The 19,749-nt window shown below is 51.2% G+C and overlaps 9 protein-coding genes across 9 annotated transcripts; 6 read left to right on the top strand and 3 right to left on the bottom strand.

Annotated features, from left to right (window-relative positions):
* Positions 1–652: 652 nt before the first annotated feature.
* On the bottom strand, positions 653–2,740 carry APUU_50477S (uncharacterized protein; the record flags this gene model as incomplete). Its single annotated transcript, XM_041705478.1, has 1 exon — positions 653–2,740. The coding sequence occupies one exon, from the start codon at positions 2,738–2,740 to the stop codon at positions 653–655; it is 2,088 nt and encodes a 695-aa protein (XP_041557960.1).
* A 1,576-nt stretch (positions 2,741–4,316) lies between these two features.
* Positions 4,317–6,383, bottom strand: clf1 (putative cell cycle control protein (Cwf4); the record flags this gene model as incomplete). The annotated part of the gene is made up of 2 exons (XM_041705477.1): positions 4,317–4,556; positions 4,611–6,383. 2 exons carry the CDS (start codon positions 6,381–6,383, stop codon positions 4,317–4,319), a joined length of 2,013 nt encoding a protein of 670 aa, XP_041557959.1.
* Positions 6,384–6,465: 82 nt separating this feature from the next.
* PRP31 (U4/U6-U5 snRNP complex subunit PRP31) lies at positions 6,466–8,196 on the top strand (the record flags this gene model as incomplete). Its single annotated transcript, XM_041705476.1, has 1 exon — positions 6,466–8,196. The coding sequence occupies one exon, from the start codon at positions 6,466–6,468 to the stop codon at positions 8,194–8,196; it is 1,731 nt and encodes a 576-aa protein (XP_041557958.1).
* Positions 8,197–8,906: 710 nt separating this feature from the next.
* Positions 8,907–9,701, top strand: APUU_50474A (uncharacterized protein; the record flags this gene model as incomplete). The annotated part of the gene is made up of 2 exons (XM_041705475.1): positions 8,907–9,435; positions 9,535–9,701. The coding sequence occupies 2 exons, from the start codon at positions 8,907–8,909 to the stop codon at positions 9,699–9,701; spliced, it is 696 nt and encodes a 231-aa protein (XP_041557957.1).
* A 487-nt stretch (positions 9,702–10,188) lies between these two features.
* APUU_50473A (uncharacterized protein) lies at positions 10,189–11,328 on the top strand (the record flags this gene model as incomplete). The annotated part of the gene is made up of 4 exons (XM_041705474.1): positions 10,189–10,816; positions 10,878–11,092; positions 11,147–11,239; positions 11,290–11,328. The coding sequence occupies 4 exons, from the start codon at positions 10,189–10,191 to the stop codon at positions 11,326–11,328; spliced, it is 975 nt and encodes a 324-aa protein (XP_041557956.1).
* A 1,292-nt stretch (positions 11,329–12,620) lies between these two features.
* On the top strand, positions 12,621–14,228 carry SAH1 (adenosylhomocysteinase; the record flags this gene model as incomplete). Its single annotated transcript, XM_041705472.1, has 6 exons — positions 12,621–12,659; positions 12,714–12,846; positions 12,896–13,022; positions 13,071–13,672; positions 13,725–14,160; positions 14,216–14,228. The coding sequence occupies 6 exons, from the start codon at positions 12,621–12,623 to the stop codon at positions 14,226–14,228; spliced, it is 1,350 nt and encodes a 449-aa protein (XP_041557955.1).
* Positions 14,229–14,774: 546 nt separating this feature from the next.
* APUU_50471A (SDR family NAD(P)-dependent oxidoreductase) lies at positions 14,775–15,721 on the top strand (the record flags this gene model as incomplete). Its single annotated transcript, XM_041705471.1, has 2 exons — positions 14,775–14,826; positions 14,886–15,721. The coding sequence occupies 2 exons, from the start codon at positions 14,775–14,777 to the stop codon at positions 15,719–15,721; spliced, it is 888 nt and encodes a 295-aa protein (XP_041557954.1).
* A 300-nt stretch (positions 15,722–16,021) lies between these two features.
* Positions 16,022–16,712, top strand: APUU_50470A (uncharacterized protein; the record flags this gene model as incomplete). The annotated part of the gene is made up of 2 exons (XM_041705470.1): positions 16,022–16,299; positions 16,385–16,712. The coding sequence occupies 2 exons, from the start codon at positions 16,022–16,024 to the stop codon at positions 16,710–16,712; spliced, it is 606 nt and encodes a 201-aa protein (XP_041557953.1).
* A 778-nt stretch (positions 16,713–17,490) lies between these two features.
* SUR1 (C2H2-type zinc finger protein) lies at positions 17,491–19,720 on the bottom strand (the record flags this gene model as incomplete). Its single annotated transcript, XM_041705469.1, has 7 exons — positions 17,491–17,621; positions 17,691–17,753; positions 17,810–17,837; positions 17,899–17,975; positions 18,023–18,163; positions 18,211–19,573; positions 19,643–19,720. 7 exons carry the CDS (start codon positions 19,718–19,720, stop codon positions 17,491–17,493), a joined length of 1,881 nt encoding a protein of 626 aa, XP_041557952.1.
* Between the last annotated feature and the right edge of the window lie 29 nt (positions 19,721–19,749).

Below are 19,749 nucleotides of genomic sequence, written 5' to 3'. Positions count from 1 at the left end.
GGACCATGCGATGCAATCAACCCATTTCATTCCAACCATGCAAATCAAGCATGGGATACCAGTGGTAGAGAAGTAAGCATAGTCTAGCCTAGCCGACAAACAGCCAAACTAAGCCATGCAAATGCACAAGTTAACAACAAAATCAACATCACATCAAATCCAACCTTGAAGGAGAAGAAACGACACGACTCGGTACACCACATACAGCCAAACCAAACATAACCAAATGTAATCTATGTACATACAATGCAATGTACCTAATTGCAATCCGACACGAAGAACATGGACGTAAACAAACAGGTAGAGGGAGAGACGATGAATGACGACGTGGATATCAAGAAAAGCAGGCCAGGCTGTATTATTTGAATAAATTGAGCAAGGAGAGACGCGAAATGGAAGAAACGAAACAGTGGATGCAGTGAGATGTAAGAAAAGAAGCGCTGAGAGCGAAATGAGTTGTACACAAGTCATGCCAAGTCAAGCACAGTGCCGTGCTAGACGAGATGAGGTTGAGGGAGTAAGTGGGTGGGTGTGCCCGCCCGAGTATGGCTGGGAGGGGGTTTCTTTTTTTTCTTTGTTTGAGGATGGTGCGAAAGACTGAGATGCCCAGCAGCGAGCCTATTTGCAGCATAGATGTCAAGGAGGGATCGGGCTATCGATCGGCGTGGATGTTCAGCCAGCTCATATCCGAGTTGACGTTGTTTCGTGGGAGCGGTTGGCCATCAGGAATGAGAATACTGGAGCCTCGCGTGTTGGTGCGAGCCGAGTCGTGTTTTCTGTAGTCAACGGTCGAGGGAGTAGTTGTAGAAGGGACGGCTGTAGAAGGAAGTTCCCGCGTGCTGCCATGTGGGTTGTAAAAGCTCCTGCTGTAAGCACTGCTTGGGGGGCGACCAAGCCAGCTGTGTTCACGGACAGGATTGTACCGTTCCGGATCCTCCTCTGAGGCTATACTGGCAGAGTCGGCGCTGGAGATTCTGGCTGACTGGCCCTCGGCGATCACGATCTGCCTGCCGTCTACAACGGATGTCGCGAATCCTGCTGTGGGGCTGCCGCTGTTGACTCGCCCTAATGGCGTGGGCTGGTGTAGGAAGTTCGTGTCCAGAGGCGGAAGGGAGTTGGTATTGTTATTTCCGGGCCATATGGTGGCTTTTGAATCGCGCGTCGAGTCGAATGGCGACTGCATGCCAACCAGGGTTGGGGTTGTGTGGTTGTCCTGGAAGTATTTACCCCAGCCTTCATCAGTCGTGCGGTCACCGGAGCGTATAGGAGACGCGCCTGCCTCAATGGCTTTATCATCGCCGCCGCTGGACTGGATGTTGTTGAGGGGACTAGGTCGTACGGGCTGAGACTTTTGCATGTGCTGTGGAAGAGAACCAGCGGGTTTGGGGGCCTTTTCATCTCCCATACTTCCCGAGAAGATAGCCAACGAATCTACAGACGCAGCTGCTCTGGGTGCCGGACTCTCGGCCATGGGGTAGGCTGAGCGGGCCAGGGGCTCTACACCCTGGTCCTGGAAGCTCAGTCGGTCCTTGTCCACACCACCCGCCTGTCTCATGTTCCCCTTCTTCCTCTTGATATAGAATAGGATGAGCACGAGGATGATGGCAACACCTGCAAGACTTCCCAAAACTGCACCAAGGATCACGCCAACATTATCGTTACTTGAACCGCCCCCACCCGCACCTATCGACTCAGACGGTGTCAAGGATTCTGATGCAGTGGGCGAAGGTTGTGAAGACGATGTGGGTGTTATTGATTCAAGGATATCTTGTTCGGTTTTGTCGCCATAGAATAATTTGGTTGAATTCACCCAGCTGTTCGAGGTTTGGTTGAAGATGGACAGGGAGTCGGTACCGCCACCACTTGATAACACCACAAGTTGGTCGTCAGAGTCGTAACTCTGGGCTAATGAGGCGCCCTCTGCGGTTTTGGTAGGTGCAAGAGAATCATCATACTTCGGCATATTGTTCGAGGCTCTTTTTCGTTTCTTGGATGAATCGGATTGCTTTGACTTGAATAACTGCTTAACTGTGACTGGTGAAGCGTTGGTATCGAAAGTCTGCAGTATCTTCTCTCCATTGGATCTAGTGAGAAGGGCAGTCTTCGCCTCTGGCAATTCTGACGTCAAGTTTTGCTCGCCTAGGTTCCAATGTCCATCACCCTTGGACCAAAACTGCGTCCTAGTTTCAGTGGTATCACCTCCGAATAAGATAGCTGTTTTATCGTCCCAGGCAAAAAGCGCGGGCAAAATCGCAGGGGATTTTCCAGTCACGGAGTTAAGGATGTAATCCGGCCCGGTCGTTACAGAAAACGAGTCAGCCGACTTCTGCTCTGAGTTTGTCGTACTGCCACCATATACCATGATCGTGGAAATGGATTCTAGATAGACAGCGCTGTGGGATGTCCGGTTGACGAGGTTGGCTTGATCGAAAGAAATGGACTTCCACTTCTTGTCTTTGAAAGTATATCGTTGGAGAGCTGGCGTCTTTGACTTCTTCGACTTTGACGTTGTCCCTCCAACTACATATAGTGCTTTTTGGTGTTCGTTGCCATCAACACCGCCTATAACACAAGCCGCATCCGAGACTAGCTCAGCTCCATCTGTAGGAGGTTCGGACCATGTGCCGTTGCGCTTGAGAGGAATAGCGGCGAAACCATTTTCGGAGTAGGTGTAAAGAGTGTTTTCGTGAATCACGGAGCAATGCCCCTCTAACTTGACCGGGGGCTTGGGCACAAGCATGTTGCTCAGTGGTAGCAAAGATTCAGATCGAAGTCTTCGAAGATGCCAGCCGAAGATAGGACCTGGTGGGTAACCAGCCACCCGAAACGAATGCGGTCGGGGATAGGGAGTAAAGGGAGAGAACGGAAGGTGACTGCCAGAGTCCTATCTCATGGTATCGAGGGGTGTAGTAAAGGGCCGTCTCCAAGGACGAGGATGGCACTCGATTGAGTTACAAGACGGGTTTACAGAGCAAGCGTCGGCTGGGATGCTGGCAGGGAAAAGAGATCGACGGTTCGATAGCCCAAGAGGGAGCGAAGGAAAAGAAATCAAAAAGAAGGGCGGCGACCTGGTGGCTGTCAATCGGCGAATTTTCAGGGGTTGGAATAGTAGGTCATAGGGCGACCGATGCACGATGTCAAACCGGCAGGGAGAGCAAAACGAGGGACAACAGACCGCAAGGGTCAGAGAAAACGCGAAAAACAGAAAACGAGAGAAGGAGACGGGAAAGGATTGAGGATTAGGATGGGGAGAAGAGAGGGCGACGGAAGACTCCGAGTCAGGGGAGGCAGGCTCTCGCAAGATTCAGAGTGGGAAGCCAAATTAATTAATTTGCATTCATTGTATGGGCGAACACTGGGTTGGTGAAACAACGGGCCGACAGCTTGGACCAACAAATGGAAATTTCTTACCTGCCGGGAGTCTGGACTTGATGTCGTTCACGTCGTGAATGAATTTGAAGATGAATTGATAAAAACAGAGTGAAGGACAGAAATCCAACAGAGTGGTGAAGTTGGAGACTGGGCGACCAGCACGGGGAGATCGACGGGGGGCGAGAGGATGAAACGGGAAACCACACCACGATCACACTAAGGGACAGAGGTGAGGAGAATACAGAACACACTACGTAGACAGAACCGCAGTCCAGAAAATCTAAGCCGAACGCGCCCTGATTCAAGCGGACAGTGGACAGCTTCATCCATCGACGTCAGGCACGGGATGATATCAAGCCTGTTTGTTTAGGTGATCCTTAGTTCCTTACAGCGTCGGCAAGGAGCCCTTGAGCCAGGGATCGTTCAGGGGCAGAAGTCAGTTCATCCCACCCGAGTCCTCGACCCATGGTTGGCCCTGACGGCGCACATTCACTCTACACAGCAGGTGCGCTGATACGTCAGAGTAGGCAGATCCAATTTCTGAGGCCACAGGATTTTCAGCAGCTGCAAAGACATCACCGGCATTCAGCTTATCAGGGCGTGCAACGGTTTCCTGTTCCTGCAGATGACTGTGAGTGGCTTTCTGGCCTGCCACTCACGGCGCCCGAGCCCGCTCCCTGATCGTCGGTCGGGCCTCCAGCTCACGAGTGCATTGTTCTTGCAATGCGATTGGCTGCGGGTCTCAGTTTTCACGGGTGGTTCTCTGCCAGTGAGGGCTGAGGATGGAGCGACGAATGACGATGGTCGCTGTCCTCGGCTGTTCCTGAATTGTGGGGGACCCTTCTACGTGGAACGTGGAAGATTCCGTCGAGTATCTATTAGATTGTTCTTGATCATGATATACATATGCATCGCGACCATCGCGACTAACTCCCAGCTCTTCCTTACTGCCCGCTTGCCGACCCCTGCTTCCATTGGTGCGCCATCCGCAGCAGCTTCGACAGGTTCGCTGCCGACTGGTCGTCCGCCGGGAATACGAAGTCCATGTACTCTTCGTACCGGTCGTCGTCCAACTTGCGTCGCTTCTTGACGCGTCGCGGCATCTGTTTCTCGATCTTGTCGATATCCTCTGGCGATCCATGTGTGTGTTCGAACGACCGCCACGCGTTGAGTAGTTCCACTCGCTGGTCATATGTTAGTATTTCATTCCCGTAAGTAAGAAGGCGACGACGACATACCTCTTCCTTGAGTTCCTTCTCCTTGAACACATTGTGTGCGCGCTCGAAAACGGCCCTGGCCCGCCGCTTGGCCTCGTCGCTGATCGGTCGCTCTTCTTCTTCCTCTTCCTCGTCCGGCACGTTGATCTCGAACCGGGCGTAGTTGATCCACACCTTGACGTGGTCTGTTTTCTGTAGCAGGCGCTCATACAATTGACGCTCACGCTCGTACTCGCCTTCGTAATCCTCAAAGTCGATGTAGGACTTCCAAACAAGCTCCGGCATATCCAGGGTTGGCTGTTCAATTCCAAGTTCGTAGATAGCTCGTGCACGGTCGCTATCATCTAGGCCCCGTTCCAATTCTGCGTACTGGATCCAAGACTGACCGTTAGATGGGTTCCATTCGATTTGCTTCTCGTACAGTGTCCGGCACCGCACGAACTCAAACAATTGACGTTCCAGTTCGACATAACCACGGAAAAGCTTATCTTTCGGGCACATGCCAAGCGCCTGACCTAGAGTCTTGCGCGCCGCTTGGAGGTTCAGCTGTCGCACCTCGAACTGTGCCTTCATGAGCCAGACCTTGGCAAATGTGAATTTCTTGTGAGGTATAAGTTTCAGGCATTCTGTATAGACCTGGCGAGCACGATCAATGTCCTTGGCCTCCATCTCCTCCCAAGTGGCATAGAATATCCACAGGTAGATGTATCGCCTCCAGTGTCGCTTCTCTTGGGAGGGAGGGATTTGTGCAATCGCCCGTTCGTACACATCCCGCACTCGCTCCGGGTCACCTGAAGTTTCTTCCAGACGCGCAAAGTCAAACCAGATATCGTAATTGCGTGTGTTTTCCTTTAGCTGCTCCTCGTACTGGACTCGGCGCTTTGAGAGAATGACATTCTCAACGCCGTCGCGGTCACCATATTGTTTCTCGAAGGTGGTGTACGCCTTGTGGAGGGTAGTAGATTTTGAACGCGGTAGTCGGTCAAGAGCATACTTGTAGATAGCTCTGGCGCGCTCATATTCCTTCAGCTTCGCTTCGAACTTGGCGTAGGTAATGAATAGTTTCTCGTCCATAAAATCCTCGCCTAGTGTCTCCACGGCCACTCCGTATACCTCTCTCACCAAGTCGCTGGTACCATTCTCCTCCTCGAACCGAGCCCATTTGATCCAATTCCTAGGCTCGGGGTGCACGATCGTAAACCGCTGGAAAATCGCCCGTGCCCTCTCGAACTCATTGTATCTCTTCTCCAGCTTGATATACGCACTCCAAGCACCCTCATCCGGTTCCCATGACATCCATCGCTCAAACACCTGCCGCGTTCCAGGAATATTCCCCAGGGTCTCCTCCATATAGACATATTTGTACCAAAGCTTATCGACTCGGGGCAAAATCGTAACTGCCCGATCAAGCAGGTTTCTCGCGTGGTTGATATTTCGGTTTCGCATTTCCGACTCAATATACCGAATCCAAAGCGGCACATGGGTCGCTGTGACGTCCAGCGCCCGTTCAAAGATGGATCGCGCGCGTCGAAATTCCTTCTGTTCCAACTCCCAAGCGGCGTATCGCATCCAGTTGTTCATGTTAATTCGGTTCCGCCGCACATAGTCCTCGAAATCCTTTCTCTTGCGACCCTGGTATTCGTGCAGTTCTTCCAAGTCCGCAAATCGCTGCGTCGGCGCCTGCAGCGAGTCCTCCTGCCGGTCCACTGCCTCGCGGAGCAGCTGCTCCGCTGAGATCTGGACCGGGGCAGCGGCCTTGTTCTTGACCCTGGGAGGGCCGCGCGATGCCTCCATGCTGGCGGGGAGATAGTTCGAAAAAAGATGCGTGGATGGTTGAGTGGTGACGATTGTATGTCCGACTTCCTAGCTACCGAAAATGCAAAAAAGCTGCGCTAGCGGCTCGCGTCGCCACCCGGAATCCGATAGCTCGGATGACTCAGCAGTTGCTCCAACAGCGGGCAAGTTTTATGATGAAATTCACACCCTCAAAGAAATATTCTATAAACTTGCAATAACTGCAGTCGTTGCAGCCAGTCGAGCTATTATGTCTACCGCCGAGGAACTATTGAGAGATTTTGAGGACGATGAAGATTTCGAGGGCGCTGAAGATGCTGAGGCTATCGAGGAAGACCAGGACGAAGAGCAACTTCTTCAAGAGCCCGCTAACAAAGAGGTTACGAACGAGTTCGATATCGCGATATCGACCGCAGATGAACTAACACGCCTCCACAAATCACTACGCGATCATTATTCCATCAGATTTCCTGAACTCGAAACCCTTGTCACGAACTCCATCGACTATGCGAAAACCGTCGCTATTCTCAAAAATGGACCGCTCAGGGATATCAAAGCGCTATCCAACTCTGCGGACAATATGGTTGGGGTGCCTTTGAAATCGATTCTGGATGGTCCCACTTTGATGGTTGTTTCGGTGGAAGGTACAACTACTCGAGGGCGCGAGATGACGGAGACGGAACTGAAGACCGTGCTGGATACTTGCGAGAGAATCCTGAAGCTGGACCAAGAACGGACTGCGCTTACACAGAGCATTCAGTCCCGCATGAGTCAGATTGCTCCTAATTTGGCAGCGCTGATCGGACCGGAAACCGCAGCTCAGTTCCTTAACCAGTCGGGAGGACTACGCGAGCTTGCTAAAATTCCGGCGTGCAACTTGGGCGCCCAAGGTTCGAAGAGAAAAGAAGGCTTAGGGTTCGCTACGAATATTGGTATCAGATCACAGGGGTTCCTCTACCATTCCGAACTTATCCAAGACATTCCGAACGACCTCAAAAAGCAGGCGATCCGCATTGTCTCCGCCAAAATGGTTCTTGCTACTCGAGCCGACGTCTCACAGTATAGCCCCGATGGCTCGCTGGGAGAGGATTTGAAGGAACAGTGTTTCAAACGTCTGGAAAAACTGACTGAGCCCCCTCCCAACTCTGGGACAAAGGCTCTTCCTGCGCCGGATGATAAACCTTCAAGAAAACGAGGTGGTAGAAGGGCTCGAAAAGCCAAGGAAGCTGTCGCAATGACTGAACTTCGCAAGGCGCAGAACCGCGTCGCGTTCGGCAAGGAGGAAGCCGAGATTGGGTACGGTACGGGAGCAGGAACTGTCGGCCTTGGTATGATGGGTCAGCAGGATGACGGTCGCATCCGAGCAACCCAGATCGATCAAAGAACGAGGGCAAGACTAAGCAAATCCAACAAAGGATGGGGAGCAGCGACACCGGCCAGTGGAACTGCTTCATCTCTACGCACATTCGGTCAGGGTCCCAGTGGGACGGCGAGTGTCCTGCAAGCAAAGGGCCTCCGATCCTCAGGTATTGGGACTTCATTTGGTGGTGCAGGCGGTACAGCCAGTACTATCGCTTTCACTCCGGTGCAGGGACTTGAACTAGTCGACCCCAAGGCGCAAGCCGAACTAAATCGCAAGCGCAAGGCGGAAGAAGACAGGTGGTTCAAATCAGGCACATTCACCCAAGTCGGTGGCCAGAGCAGCAATCCGTCTCAGGGGGCAAATGGAGGATTCAAGGTGCCTGCCTTACCCAACAAGAAAATCGATACTGGTGCAGGAAAAATGGGACCTCCTCCGCCCCCTTCGAAGTAGTATTAGCTCTTTTGCTTATTTTTCATCGTTTCCATTTGGGATGCGAGCATTTCACGGCGTTTCGAGAGTGAGGGTTCTGTTCACATGATACCATCAATAATGTACGATAAGCTAAAATTCTTAAGATATTCCATCATCCATTCCAGAATCTCAGTCCTCCGTAAATTAATACTACGTAAAAGCTGCCCGGCGAACCCCGCAGACTAAATTACTTCCCCAGGGCCCCCAATGCCAGTCACTGATCCGGCGTTACGCAGCCTGCGATCGACAACCCTCCCGAACTCCGAGGACCCCTGCAAAGCCACCAAGCCTAGATCTTAACTACTTGAAACAGTAGTAGTACTAAAGTACGGTGAGAGATTGCAGCAACTTTTGTCACTGCAACAGTAATATTAGGCCCAAGATGGGCATGGATTGTGAATCCAACGGTGATGTTCTTTCCCAGGGCGAGCTCGTCATCGCATTGCGTGCTTCGGGTGGAATTTTCTGCTATGCTTTGTGATTTTGGGACTGCAATTGACTCACCCTTCGTTGCTGTATAAATTCGGGTCGACTCGCTATTCATCTGTTCTTTTTGGTTCATTCTAAATTTTTTTTTTATTTTTTTTTATTTTTTTTTTTCTCTCTTCCGGGGTGTACATTGAGGCGTTGTTGGGCAAGCGTGCGATTGTTCCAGTTCAGACCGATAGAACATCCAATTACAATATAGAATGGCATCAGCAGCTATAGCAGTGTCTGCAGACAGCGTGGTCAACTCCTCGGCCTTGCCAGCAGTACCACCAACAATACCTCTAGAGGCTTACAACGAGCCCGACCCCGCGCCCAGGCCCCCAAAAGACAAAGGCACCAACACCAACCACATCATCACATCCCCCTACATAACCGCAGAGCACCTACTGGATCTCTCAACCCTCGACGCCGCAAATCAATTCCTAGCACAAGCCCTGACAACACTCACGCCAACCCGACCAGACTACGCAACAGCGCCCTATATCGAATCCTTCAATTGGAGCTCTGTCTTCGAGAGCCTGCGCGACCTCGCAGCGAAACAAGGAGGACAGCCCTGGACACAGCGCAGCTTCTATGTAGTTGCGTTCCGGTCAATTCTGCGCGCAGATGCGGACCCTGAACGATTGGGTTTGCTCGATGAGCGGTCTCATGCGGAGGCTGTAGCGAGTGGCGGGCTGCTGAAGTATTGGTTTGGGAGCAAGAATGAGAAGAGGGAGAATCTAGCTACTTGTATGTTCCTCCTATGTTTATCTGTCCGTCCGTTTGATATTGCTTGATATCTATTGGTGGGATTGATTGGAAACGGTGCTAACTCGTGGCGCGCATTAGGTGTATGGAGAAGTCGAGAAGACGCAAGAGCTGGCGGGACTGGGCCGTGGCATGCGCAGGCGCGTGGGGCAGCGAAGACGATGTATGAGCGGATTGAATTCACGACTTTGGAGCTCGTGGTGGGCGAGAAAGCTGGGGATTGGGAGTTCAAGGAGTGGAAGGATTAAATCAGTTATGAATCATGGGATAGGCTTTTGATATGCGGGCGTGCTGGCGTTTAGTCTATGGTGTTCTGGCTTGGTATTTTATTGCCTTAAAGAGCAACGTTACTTGAAGTGGAAAATTACTTGAAATGGAACATTACGTTAAATCGGATCATGGGACAGACTTTAAATGGGAATCTTTCCCCGTCCGCCTGGAGCTCGAACTTCGTTATGGCATCTTTCCACGCAGGTGGTCGGGAGATCGTCCACTCACAGCGGATGCTTTTGCGATACAACTCGCAGCAGTGAATCCACTGGGTCCAGCAGGGCTTGAGGATTGGAGAAGGCGGGGGTAGCTAAGCCCGGGGTGTGACGGACTCGTCGAAAAACTAGAACAGAAGATGCTCTTGGGGTTCGGTCCAGGGGACTTATTTAACCGGCCCCTGTTCTTCAGGTATTCTCGAACCCAGTATCTCATCGTCTTCTTTACCTAGGTGAAAACATCACAGTCATGCCAGGAGTCCTAACAGAAACCCTCGCCGTCAATGACGGGCCCCTCACCTCCGAGAACGCCGCCCTCCTCCGCCCCTCAGATCCATCGCTCCCCATCGAAGAGCTTCGCAAACGCTACGACGAAGATGGCTACCTCTTCCTCAAACAGGTTCTCCCGCGCGAAGATGTCCTAGAAACCCGCCGCCACTACTTTTCTTACCTCGCACCCACCGAAGTCCTTAAAGAAGGCTCCGACCCCGTCGAAGGCATCTTCAACCCCACCAAAGACCCTGAGCATTACCCCGGCATTGGGGCTGGTGCTGTTGGTGGGAACGGGAGACCCGGCGGCGAAAAGGCAGATCAGTTCGTGGACCGCGCCATAGAGGCCCACTATAAGGACTGGTATGTTGAGAAACTGTGCCATCATCCCGCGTTGTATGATTTCGTGGCCAAGTTTAGTGGGTGGGGGAAGGATACCTTGACTTTTCAACGCACGTTGTTGAGGAATAATACCCCTGGGACGAAGCCCATTGGAGTGCATTATGATCAGATCTTTTTGAGGTATGGTGAGCCCACGAGCGTGACGGCTTGGGTGCCTATTGGCGATGTTAAGTTAAATGGGGGTGGGTTGATTTATCTCGAGGATGGTATGTATCGACCAAACCCTTTCCATCAATCTATATTTACAGGGTGCTAAGTCGTATCTAGGTGACTCCGTCGGACTTAAGATCGAGGAAGAGTTCACCACGAAAGCCAAGAATGCTGGCTTGACAGAGGAGGAAGCCCGCTCTGCGTTCAATTCGAACATGATGGCGACTGGGTTGCTGTCAGAATTCCCAGCAGACTTTGCTAAGCAGCACAATCGGCGTTGGCTAGCTTCTGCATATGAAGCCGGGGATGTGGTCCTGCACAAGCCTCACGCGGTATGTTTTGAGCCCATTCATTGTATATTGGGCTTGACTGATGGCGCCTGATAGATCCATGCTTCAACCATCAATAATGATCCCGAGGGCATTATCCGCCTAGCTACAGACTTGAGATTCTGTGACTCGTCGAAGCCTTATGATAAGGTATGCTAAGCCAGCCATTGACAAGTTGAATTGATTCTAACCCTTCATAGAGATGGACGAATGCGTATCGTTTTGGCGATGGTGTCTAGCCGAGAACTATATATCAATAACAACTATCACTTTTTAATACAATTTATCTCAGCAAGTCATTTAACTTGATTCAAGATAAACTGATCTACCTGGTATCTTTCAGCCACGCGGTGGGGCCTGAAGAGGGGTATAAATGTCTAGACGTAACTCAGAATTGCTAACGACGGCCTTGGATGGGGCCATTTTGGATCTATGAATTGCTAGGGGGTGTATTATAGCAATACTGTATAATGGTTGTTTGTATACCTACTCTAACTACAGGTGAAAGGTTTGTTTTTTCATTTGCTGAACCAGATATATATTCTAAGCCTGCTTCTTTTTCTACGGGACATTTAAAGACCCAACTGTCGAAATATGGAATAGGAATCGTGAAAAGAGCCATATTGACGACATGCTACGATGTTTTTCTTGGACCTCAAAGTCAGTATTGTTGCGATTTTATTCAGTACCTTTGTAGCTGGTACCCCGCCACGACTTATGATAGAATATCCGAGACTACCCGGAGAAAAAAGACCGACGTCCAGATCGACAGCCAATTCATGGTCGTGTTTATTCTGGTCCACTCCGAACAAGGTCCGATCCTCGGGGCTGCTGTGGTCCTCTGTGTTCCTCAAGGTTGATGTTTATCGACTGCTGTGTTGGATGCTCATCGCCGCCGAATGTGGGGCTTGGTTGGCAGCATTGAAATACCCCGAATACAGCTGAGCCGAAGTATCTTGAACAGTAACCCCATTTGGCAGTCGTAAAAGAGCTATTCCAATGCCCTGAACACGGAAAATCTTCCAGATTGGCGATAAGAGTGTCTGCGTTTGGAGAGCGAAGAAGTTTGGTCTCCTCCCCGGCAACGCTCCAAGCGCTCCACCCGTCCATTTGTATAGATAACATTCAGGACACACCACTCACTACACAACCAACACTCCTTCTATCGTCTTAGGAATTTAATAAATTTGGAGCATATGGTCCTTTACAATATTACCGCCCGGATCAGGATAAATATCAACAAGAGTGGTGTTGATAGGCTGAGTATGACCGACCGCCCCATTTTTTGACAGCCCCGCCGCAAGAACTGGACAGCCAACCGACCCCCCGGCCGCTGCCCCTCTTCTGGTTCTGCTCATCCTTTTCTTCTCCTCCCTTTTCTCTTCCTCCTTCTTCCCCCTCTCCTTCTTCCCATCCCTCCCATCCTTTTTTTATTGTGAGTCTACCGATAATACCCTCGACCAGAGCGCCAATCGCTAACAAACCTTTCTAGTTTTTCTCTCTTCCCCAAATATCCTCCACAATCACAACCATGGCTGCCCCCGCTCAGAAGTTCAAGGTCGCCGACATCGTACGTTTTCCAAACCTAGACCACTCGACGAGAGTTCAATCCTAACATGAACAGTCGCTGGCCGCCTTCGGTCGCCGCGAGATCGATCTCGCCGAGATTGAGATGCCCGGTCTCGTCTCCATCCGTACCAAGTACGGTGCTGACCAGCCTCTGAAGGGTGCTCGCATTGCCGGTTGCCTTCACATGAGTACGTCCCCATACCGGGTTGTTATTGAGTCATTCTGACTTTTTTATAGCCATCCAGACTGCTGTTCTCATCGAGACCCTCGTTGCTCTCGGTGCTGAGGTTACCTGGACTAGCTGCAACATCTTCTCCACCCAGGACCACGCCGCTGCCGCCATTGCCGCCGCTGGTGTCCCTGTGTACGTGAATCTTGCATCTATTTGATTGACTTCAACTAACCTGAGTAGCTTCGCCTGGAAGGGTGAGACCGAGGAGGAGTACAACTGGTGCTTGGACCAGCAGCTCTCCGCTTTCAAGGATGGCCAGAAGCTCAACCTCATCCTTGACGACGGTGGTGACTTGACCTCTCTCGTTCACAACAAGTACCCTGAGCAGCTCCAGGGCTGCTTCGGTCTCTCCGAGGAGACCACCACCGGTGTTCACCACCTTTACCGCATGCTCAAGGACAACAAGCTCCTTGTTCCCTCCATCAACGTCAACGACTCCGTCACCAAGTCCAAGTTCGACAACCTGTACGGCTGCCGTGAGTCTCTCATCGATGGTATCAAGCGTGCCACCGATGTCATGATTGCTGGTAAGATCGGTGTCGTTGCCGGTTTCGGTGATGTCGGCAAGGGTTGCGCTCAGGCTCTCCACACCATGGGTGCTCGCGTTCTCGTTACTGAGATCGACCCCATCAACGCCCTCCAGGCCGCTGTCCAGGGTTACGAGGTCGTCACCATGGACGAGGCTGCTGCCATCGGTCAGATCTTCGTCACCACCACTGGTTGCCGTGACATCCTGGTTGGCAAGCACTTCGAGGCCATGCGCAACGACGCCATTGTTTGCAGTAAGTTTCCACATAGCTGCGATTACTAGACTTGATAGCTAACATATCTTAGACATTGGTCACTTCGACATTGAGATCGACGTTGCCTGGCTCAAGGCCAACGCCAAGTCCGTCCAGAGCATCAAGCCCCAGGTTGACCGCTACCTGATGCCCAACGGCCGTAACATCATCCTCCTTGCCGAGGGCCGTCTCGTCAACCTTGGCTGTGCTACCGGCCACTCTTCCTTCGTCATGTCCTGCTCTTTCTCCAACCAGGTCCTTGCCCAGATTGCCCTGTTCAAGGCTGAGGACAAGGCCTTCGGCCAGAAGTACCCTGAGTTCGGTACCACTGGCAAGAAGGACGTTGGCGTTTACGTTCTGCCCAAGGTTCTTGACGAGCAGGTCGCTTTCCTCCACCTTGAGCACGTCAACGCCAAGCTTTCCACCCTCACTCCTGTGCAGGCTGAGTACCTTGGCCTGGATGCCAAGGGTCCTTACAAGGCTGACCAGTACGTCTCTCTCATTCTTTATTTGAATACTCTTCTAACTGACTTCTCTCTCTAGCTACCGCTACTAAGCGCGTTTTCTTTTAATATTTCCGATACCCTGAGTAGACTTTTTTCAACATGATCACGATGTTACGACTAACATATGGAGTTCTTCATCAACATGGAGCTCAAAAGCATTGTCCTTCAACGGCATAAAAGTGGCATACACGGGGTTTCTGGTAGTTTTTGGGTTCAACTGGGCCGGTCTAGTGGAGTATTTGCATTCAACAGTGCCATAATTTACTAAGAGTAGATGGGGGGACCCCACACATATATTATACCATATAATGAACCGCGGCATCACTCATTGCTGCATTGCGTCGTGACCCTGAAATTCCTGTAAACTCTGAGCTTTATTTAACCGTAGTCTTCGGTAGATAAGCATTTGGTTAGACTGTTCGGACTCTTGGATGGGGAATTTCCCGAATGGTGGGGTGAAACGTAGAGAAGTGGGACAGTACCCCGAATTAACCAGCATACCAGAGCCTATTTAACCGGTCACTGGACCTACAAGTACAACTTTTCTCCCAACCTGGAACTACTGGTCACTTGCAATCTTAACAACCCGACCGGTCATGTCTCGCCCACTGGAAGGAAAGTTCGGTATTGTCACTGGCGGCTCGCGGGGTAAGCTCCCCTCCTCACCTGTCTCTATAGACCCTTGAACTGTCACTAACAGCACAAAGGTATCGGCGAAGCCATCGCCAAAAACCTCGCCAGCAAAGGCTGCTCGCTCCTCCTAAACTTCACCTCCGAGTCCTCGCGCTCCAGAACCGAAGACCTCTGCGCCCAACTTTCAACCAAGCACTCCATCCGCTGCGTGTCCGTGCAAGCCGACCTCTCCACCCCCGAAGACGCCGTGGCCAAGATCCTCGCCGCAGCCAACGCCCACTTCCCCAACGCAACAATCGACATCCTCATCAACAATGCCGGTGTTTCAGCAGACAGAGACTTAAACGATGCCGAGAAGGGTCCTATCGACACAGCCTACTTCAACTGGCAATACACCATTAATGTCCTTGCCCCGCTCCTCCTCACCCAGGCTGTGGCGCCGCATCTACCCACGAACCGCTCCGGGCGTATCGTGAACATCTCCTCCGTCTCCTCGAGTCTTGGCTTCACCGGACAAAGTGTTTATGGCGGGACAAAGGCGGCGCTCGAGGCTATGACTCGGACTTGGGCGCGAGAACTCGCGGACCGGGCGACGGTTAACGCGATCAACCCTGGTCCTGTCTCTGGGGATATGTACTTCAAGACGGGCGAGGGGTTCTGGAACCAGATTCAGGGATTCCAGGACGAGACGCCGCTGAGCAAGCTTGTTGATCCGAAGAAGGACCCGGTGCTTGCTGAGCTGGGGTTGACAGAGGAGCAAGTGCGCATTGTGAATGAGAAGATGGGCGGGCGGAGGCCGGCGTTTACGGAGGAGGTTGCGGGGGTGGTGGGGATGTTGTGTACGGGTGATGGGGGCTGGTGTACGGGGAGTGTGGTTTGTGCGAATGGGGGGATGAAGTTTGGGCTTTAAAAATTTAAATTCGTCTCATTTTACCATGGAATTGATTCGATTATAACTCATTCCTTGCAAGTATAAGAGACCGGGACATTGGTAAAGATTTGTTGGCGACACGTGAGATTCACCTTAGGCGATTGATTAGATAAAACGTCATCGTGCATTCCAGCATCATGCCATTCCATCTGCACTCCATCCTTTAAGCCTCCTCCAGTTTCCCTCTTAATTTCTTCCTCCACCATTAAACCAGCTCGATCAATTGTCATTTTCTCTTCATTTCAATTGCCCTAATCCCCGAGAAAAATCACCGCAGAAATGCCTCCTAAACCATTGAGACTCTCAACGTCCTCCCTCCGGAGCTCCGGTTCTCACGCCACTCTCCGCACAAGGATCCCTCTCCGTTCCATTGCTTCCATACCAGCAGGAGCAATTCAAAAGCACAAGCTTCATTCCAACCTTAACTTTACCCAAAACCCAAAGAACCTAAGCATCTCCCGGGCCTTCTCCTCAACACCCGCGTCCTCATCCCCCGCCGCAACCTCCAGCTCCGGCAAAAGCCAAGCAGACCTAATCGTTGAAGAACTGCAAGAACTGTACGTTTCTCAAACCTCTGAAACCTCGAACGAACGAAAAACCTAAGCAAAGAGAGTGATATTAATAAGAATAATCAATATATAGCTACGAAACTGCCACCGACGAACTCGAAATCGCAACTGAATCCACCGACTCGGCAACTATCTACGCTGCCTCGGACCGTGAATCTGCGCGCGATGCCCTGAATAGCCTCGTTGTTGCTTACGATATATATACAGCCTCCGAGCCTCCGGCGAACGTTGATCCAGCCAAGGGCGAAGGCTCAGAAGGAGAGGAGACCTTTGTTGAGCTGTCGATTGACCCCGCGGAAATACCAGATGCTGTTAAGGACGAGGTGAAGAAGAGAGTGGGCCAACGGGTGAGGGAGGTCAAGAGTGCAGTAGAGGTTTTGGAGAAAAGGGCTCACGATTAATTTCGAGTTGTTTCCTTCCCTTCTTTTCCTCTCCCCTCGCGTCCTCCGTCCCCGTGGTTGATTTGTTGGGATTTGTTGATACGAGGAGGGCATGTAATCCATATCAAGCCGAAGTACTAGGTATATAAGTATTGTATGTTGGAGCCGAGTGCTATATCTATGACGCAGCGCACTTTAGGTATGGCCGTGACCTTGGAGAATTTCGTGTCTGTAATGATAGGATAAACCGCAACCCAATGGGTTTGAGAAGAAAAGGATAACAGAAATAGTAGAACTATGACGGCCACTGAACTTTAGAACATAACCCTACTAGTTACGGACTTCAATAACAGACCATGCACGAGAAGCTATTTACGTAACCCTGCTTATGTATTAACTAGGGCTTGACCTAGGCCCTCTCAAATCTCCAGTCCAAGACCTAGCATGACTGCCTGTCATGGGATAAGAAAGGATAGTCATGGACAGATTTATAATAGCACATGGGAGTAGAACAGGAACTGCGAGTTTCCACCTAGAAAACTAGGCGTGGAAGTAATATCCATATTCATTGCCTGGGTGGTAGTTAAAGGTATCCAATCATTAATCATCTCATTTCATCTCGCCTTGCCTCATCCCATCTCGTCCAAGTACTTTGCATGTACTTCACATTCACGCCCCCAATAAAGTATGTATAAAGATATAGATATAGACATAAACCCATTTAGCCATCCATTACCAACGCCACCATATCCGTTCGATAACGCCTTAGCCTAGCCTAGCCTAGCCTGGTATCAGTGTGTTACGCCATGCCGAAAGGAACCTGAGACTGAATTGGAAATGCGAGTTGGTCATCTGTTGGAGACCCGAGCAAGGGGGTTGGGATTTGGATTTCGGTTTTGTGTGTTGAGCGCATGTGTCGTTTGAGTTGGTCTATAAAAAGCAAGGTTAGTTAGTAAGTTGCTGTCTACATAGATGGCGAGGATGAGTGATGAAACGTACCAGGTCGAGTAAAACTCTTGTTACAGTCGGGGTGAAGGCATTTGTGCCTTCGTTCGCCATGTGCTGGATAGTGTTAGAACCATTGTGTTCAACAAAAGGTATGATTGAGAGGAACTTACTGAGTCTGTGGCTGGACATATTTGACGACTGAGATAAGCCATTAGTATCATGGTTTTTGAAGAAACGGAAAAAAAGCTGGCAGGCTTACATCGCCGGTTTGAAAGTTGCATCCTGGATACGTGCAGCTAAATGGTTTCTCGCCGGTATGAGTGCGTGAATGGGTTTCTATCTTGTTAGTAAAATATAAAGATGACTAGGGCAAGGCAACATACTTAGTTCACTACTATCTGTAAATGACTTGCCACAGTCTGAACACTTGTAGGGCTTCTCGCCGCGATGGCTTCGCTCATGGCGTTCAAGGGTTGCTTGTCGAGCAAAAAGCTTTCCGCAGACCGTGCATTGGAAGTTTTTGTCTAAATTGTTAGTTTGTATCACACATAATTTGACAGTGGTGACATACAGTTGCTGTGTGTGAGGAAGTGGCCTTGAAGTTTCGACTTCTGTGAGAATGGCTCTCCAGGTCGGCTGCAGCCTTCCCAGCAGCAGTAGTATCCAGTTCCTTTGGCGCCATTGACTGGCCCCATGTGGCGACAGACAAGGTGCTCTTGAAGCGCACTGGCGCTTGAAAAAGCAGCACCACATCCGGTTTTGATGCCCCGGGAATTGTTAACCCATTTGCAAATGTGCAATTCACCATCGGTCGCGGAGTAGTCCGGACTTGTTATGACTGAAGATACACCGCCGTCCAGCGGAGGAGGTGTTTCTCCTGGGCTGGGGAGAATTTGGGAGCTGATGCTTGATCGGGGGTGACGGGAGTAGGGTGAGAAGTGGTGGGCGTGTGCGTGGTGATGGGATCGGCAACGATGGTTCGAACGGCAGGGACCCCTGGCGGGAAGGTTATTGCTCGTGTATATAGGGTTTTTCATGATGCTGTTTATTCTGTCGTCGTCGAGATGGAGACAAGTGAAGGAGTCTGATGATGAGCTGCCGTCCAGATTCTCAGGACAATTTGATGCTTCGTGGACATGGAAGTGATTTGAGTAGTCGGGGCACATCCCAAGCATGTGGAAGACGTCGGAGGGGTTGACTTCGTTTTGCATCGGTAACGATGGAGGCATCATACTCTGAGCAGGAGGAACGTGAGAGAGGCCGGCGGAGTGAGGATCATGATGATAGCTGTGAGGGGGATGGCAGGGAGTGATTGCTATTGAGTCTGGGCTGAAAAAGGGACCAGCGCATAGATGGCTGAGGTCTGTTGCAGCATGCTCAATTGGCTTGGGCATATGATGGTCCACCTGGCACTGATCCAGGCTGAGTGAAAAGTCATTCTTGTCTGAAGCCATGGGGATCCCCAGTCCAAATAGAGACTCTAATGAATGGTCTGGGATTTCTGGGGGGGCGTCGGGATCAAAGCAATGTTCGTCGAAACAGATAGGGGCAGGGTCATGACAATGTGACTCTTCACATCTAGATACAGAGCAGGGGTCGTGGTCGTCTTCGTCGTTGCATTCAACGAAGCCGTCACAGACTGATGGACAGGTAATGGAGCAGTTGTCAGTGTCGCAACAAGCGCTGTCGCCATGCGCTTCTGAGGCATGCTGCTCCTTTTCAGGGCAGCAGTCAGACGCCGGGGCCACGGACGAATCCTCCGAGCTTTTACCGTCCAGATGAAAGGACTCCCAGTGGCATTCGAGGCAGAAATCGTCTTGTCGCGTGTGGGTAGCCATTTTGTCTGCGATTTTTGATGAGTCGTAAGTCGACCCGGGTGAGCGCTCTATGAATGAGCGAGACAAAAGCAGAAAGGCATCCAATTCCTTCTCGTGCTGGACCCAAGAATGGATGTTAGCGAGCCCTGAGCCGATACAAGCGAACAAAATGAGACGATCACATACCAATGACAATCGGCGTGGGCGTGGGTGGGAAGGAGAGAGGGGGCAGAAGCAGCAGCCCGGATCACTGGCCTCAGGCATGGCGGGCAGAAGAAGCTGACCTGGGGACC

This window comes from Aspergillus puulaauensis, chromosome 5 (genome assembly GCF_016861865.1).
Source record: "Aspergillus puulaauensis MK2 DNA, chromosome 5, nearly complete sequence".
Lineage (NCBI taxonomy): Eukaryota > Fungi > Ascomycota > Eurotiomycetes > Eurotiales > Aspergillaceae > Aspergillus > Aspergillus puulaauensis.
This window is presented reverse-complemented; position numbering and strand designations above follow the sequence as displayed.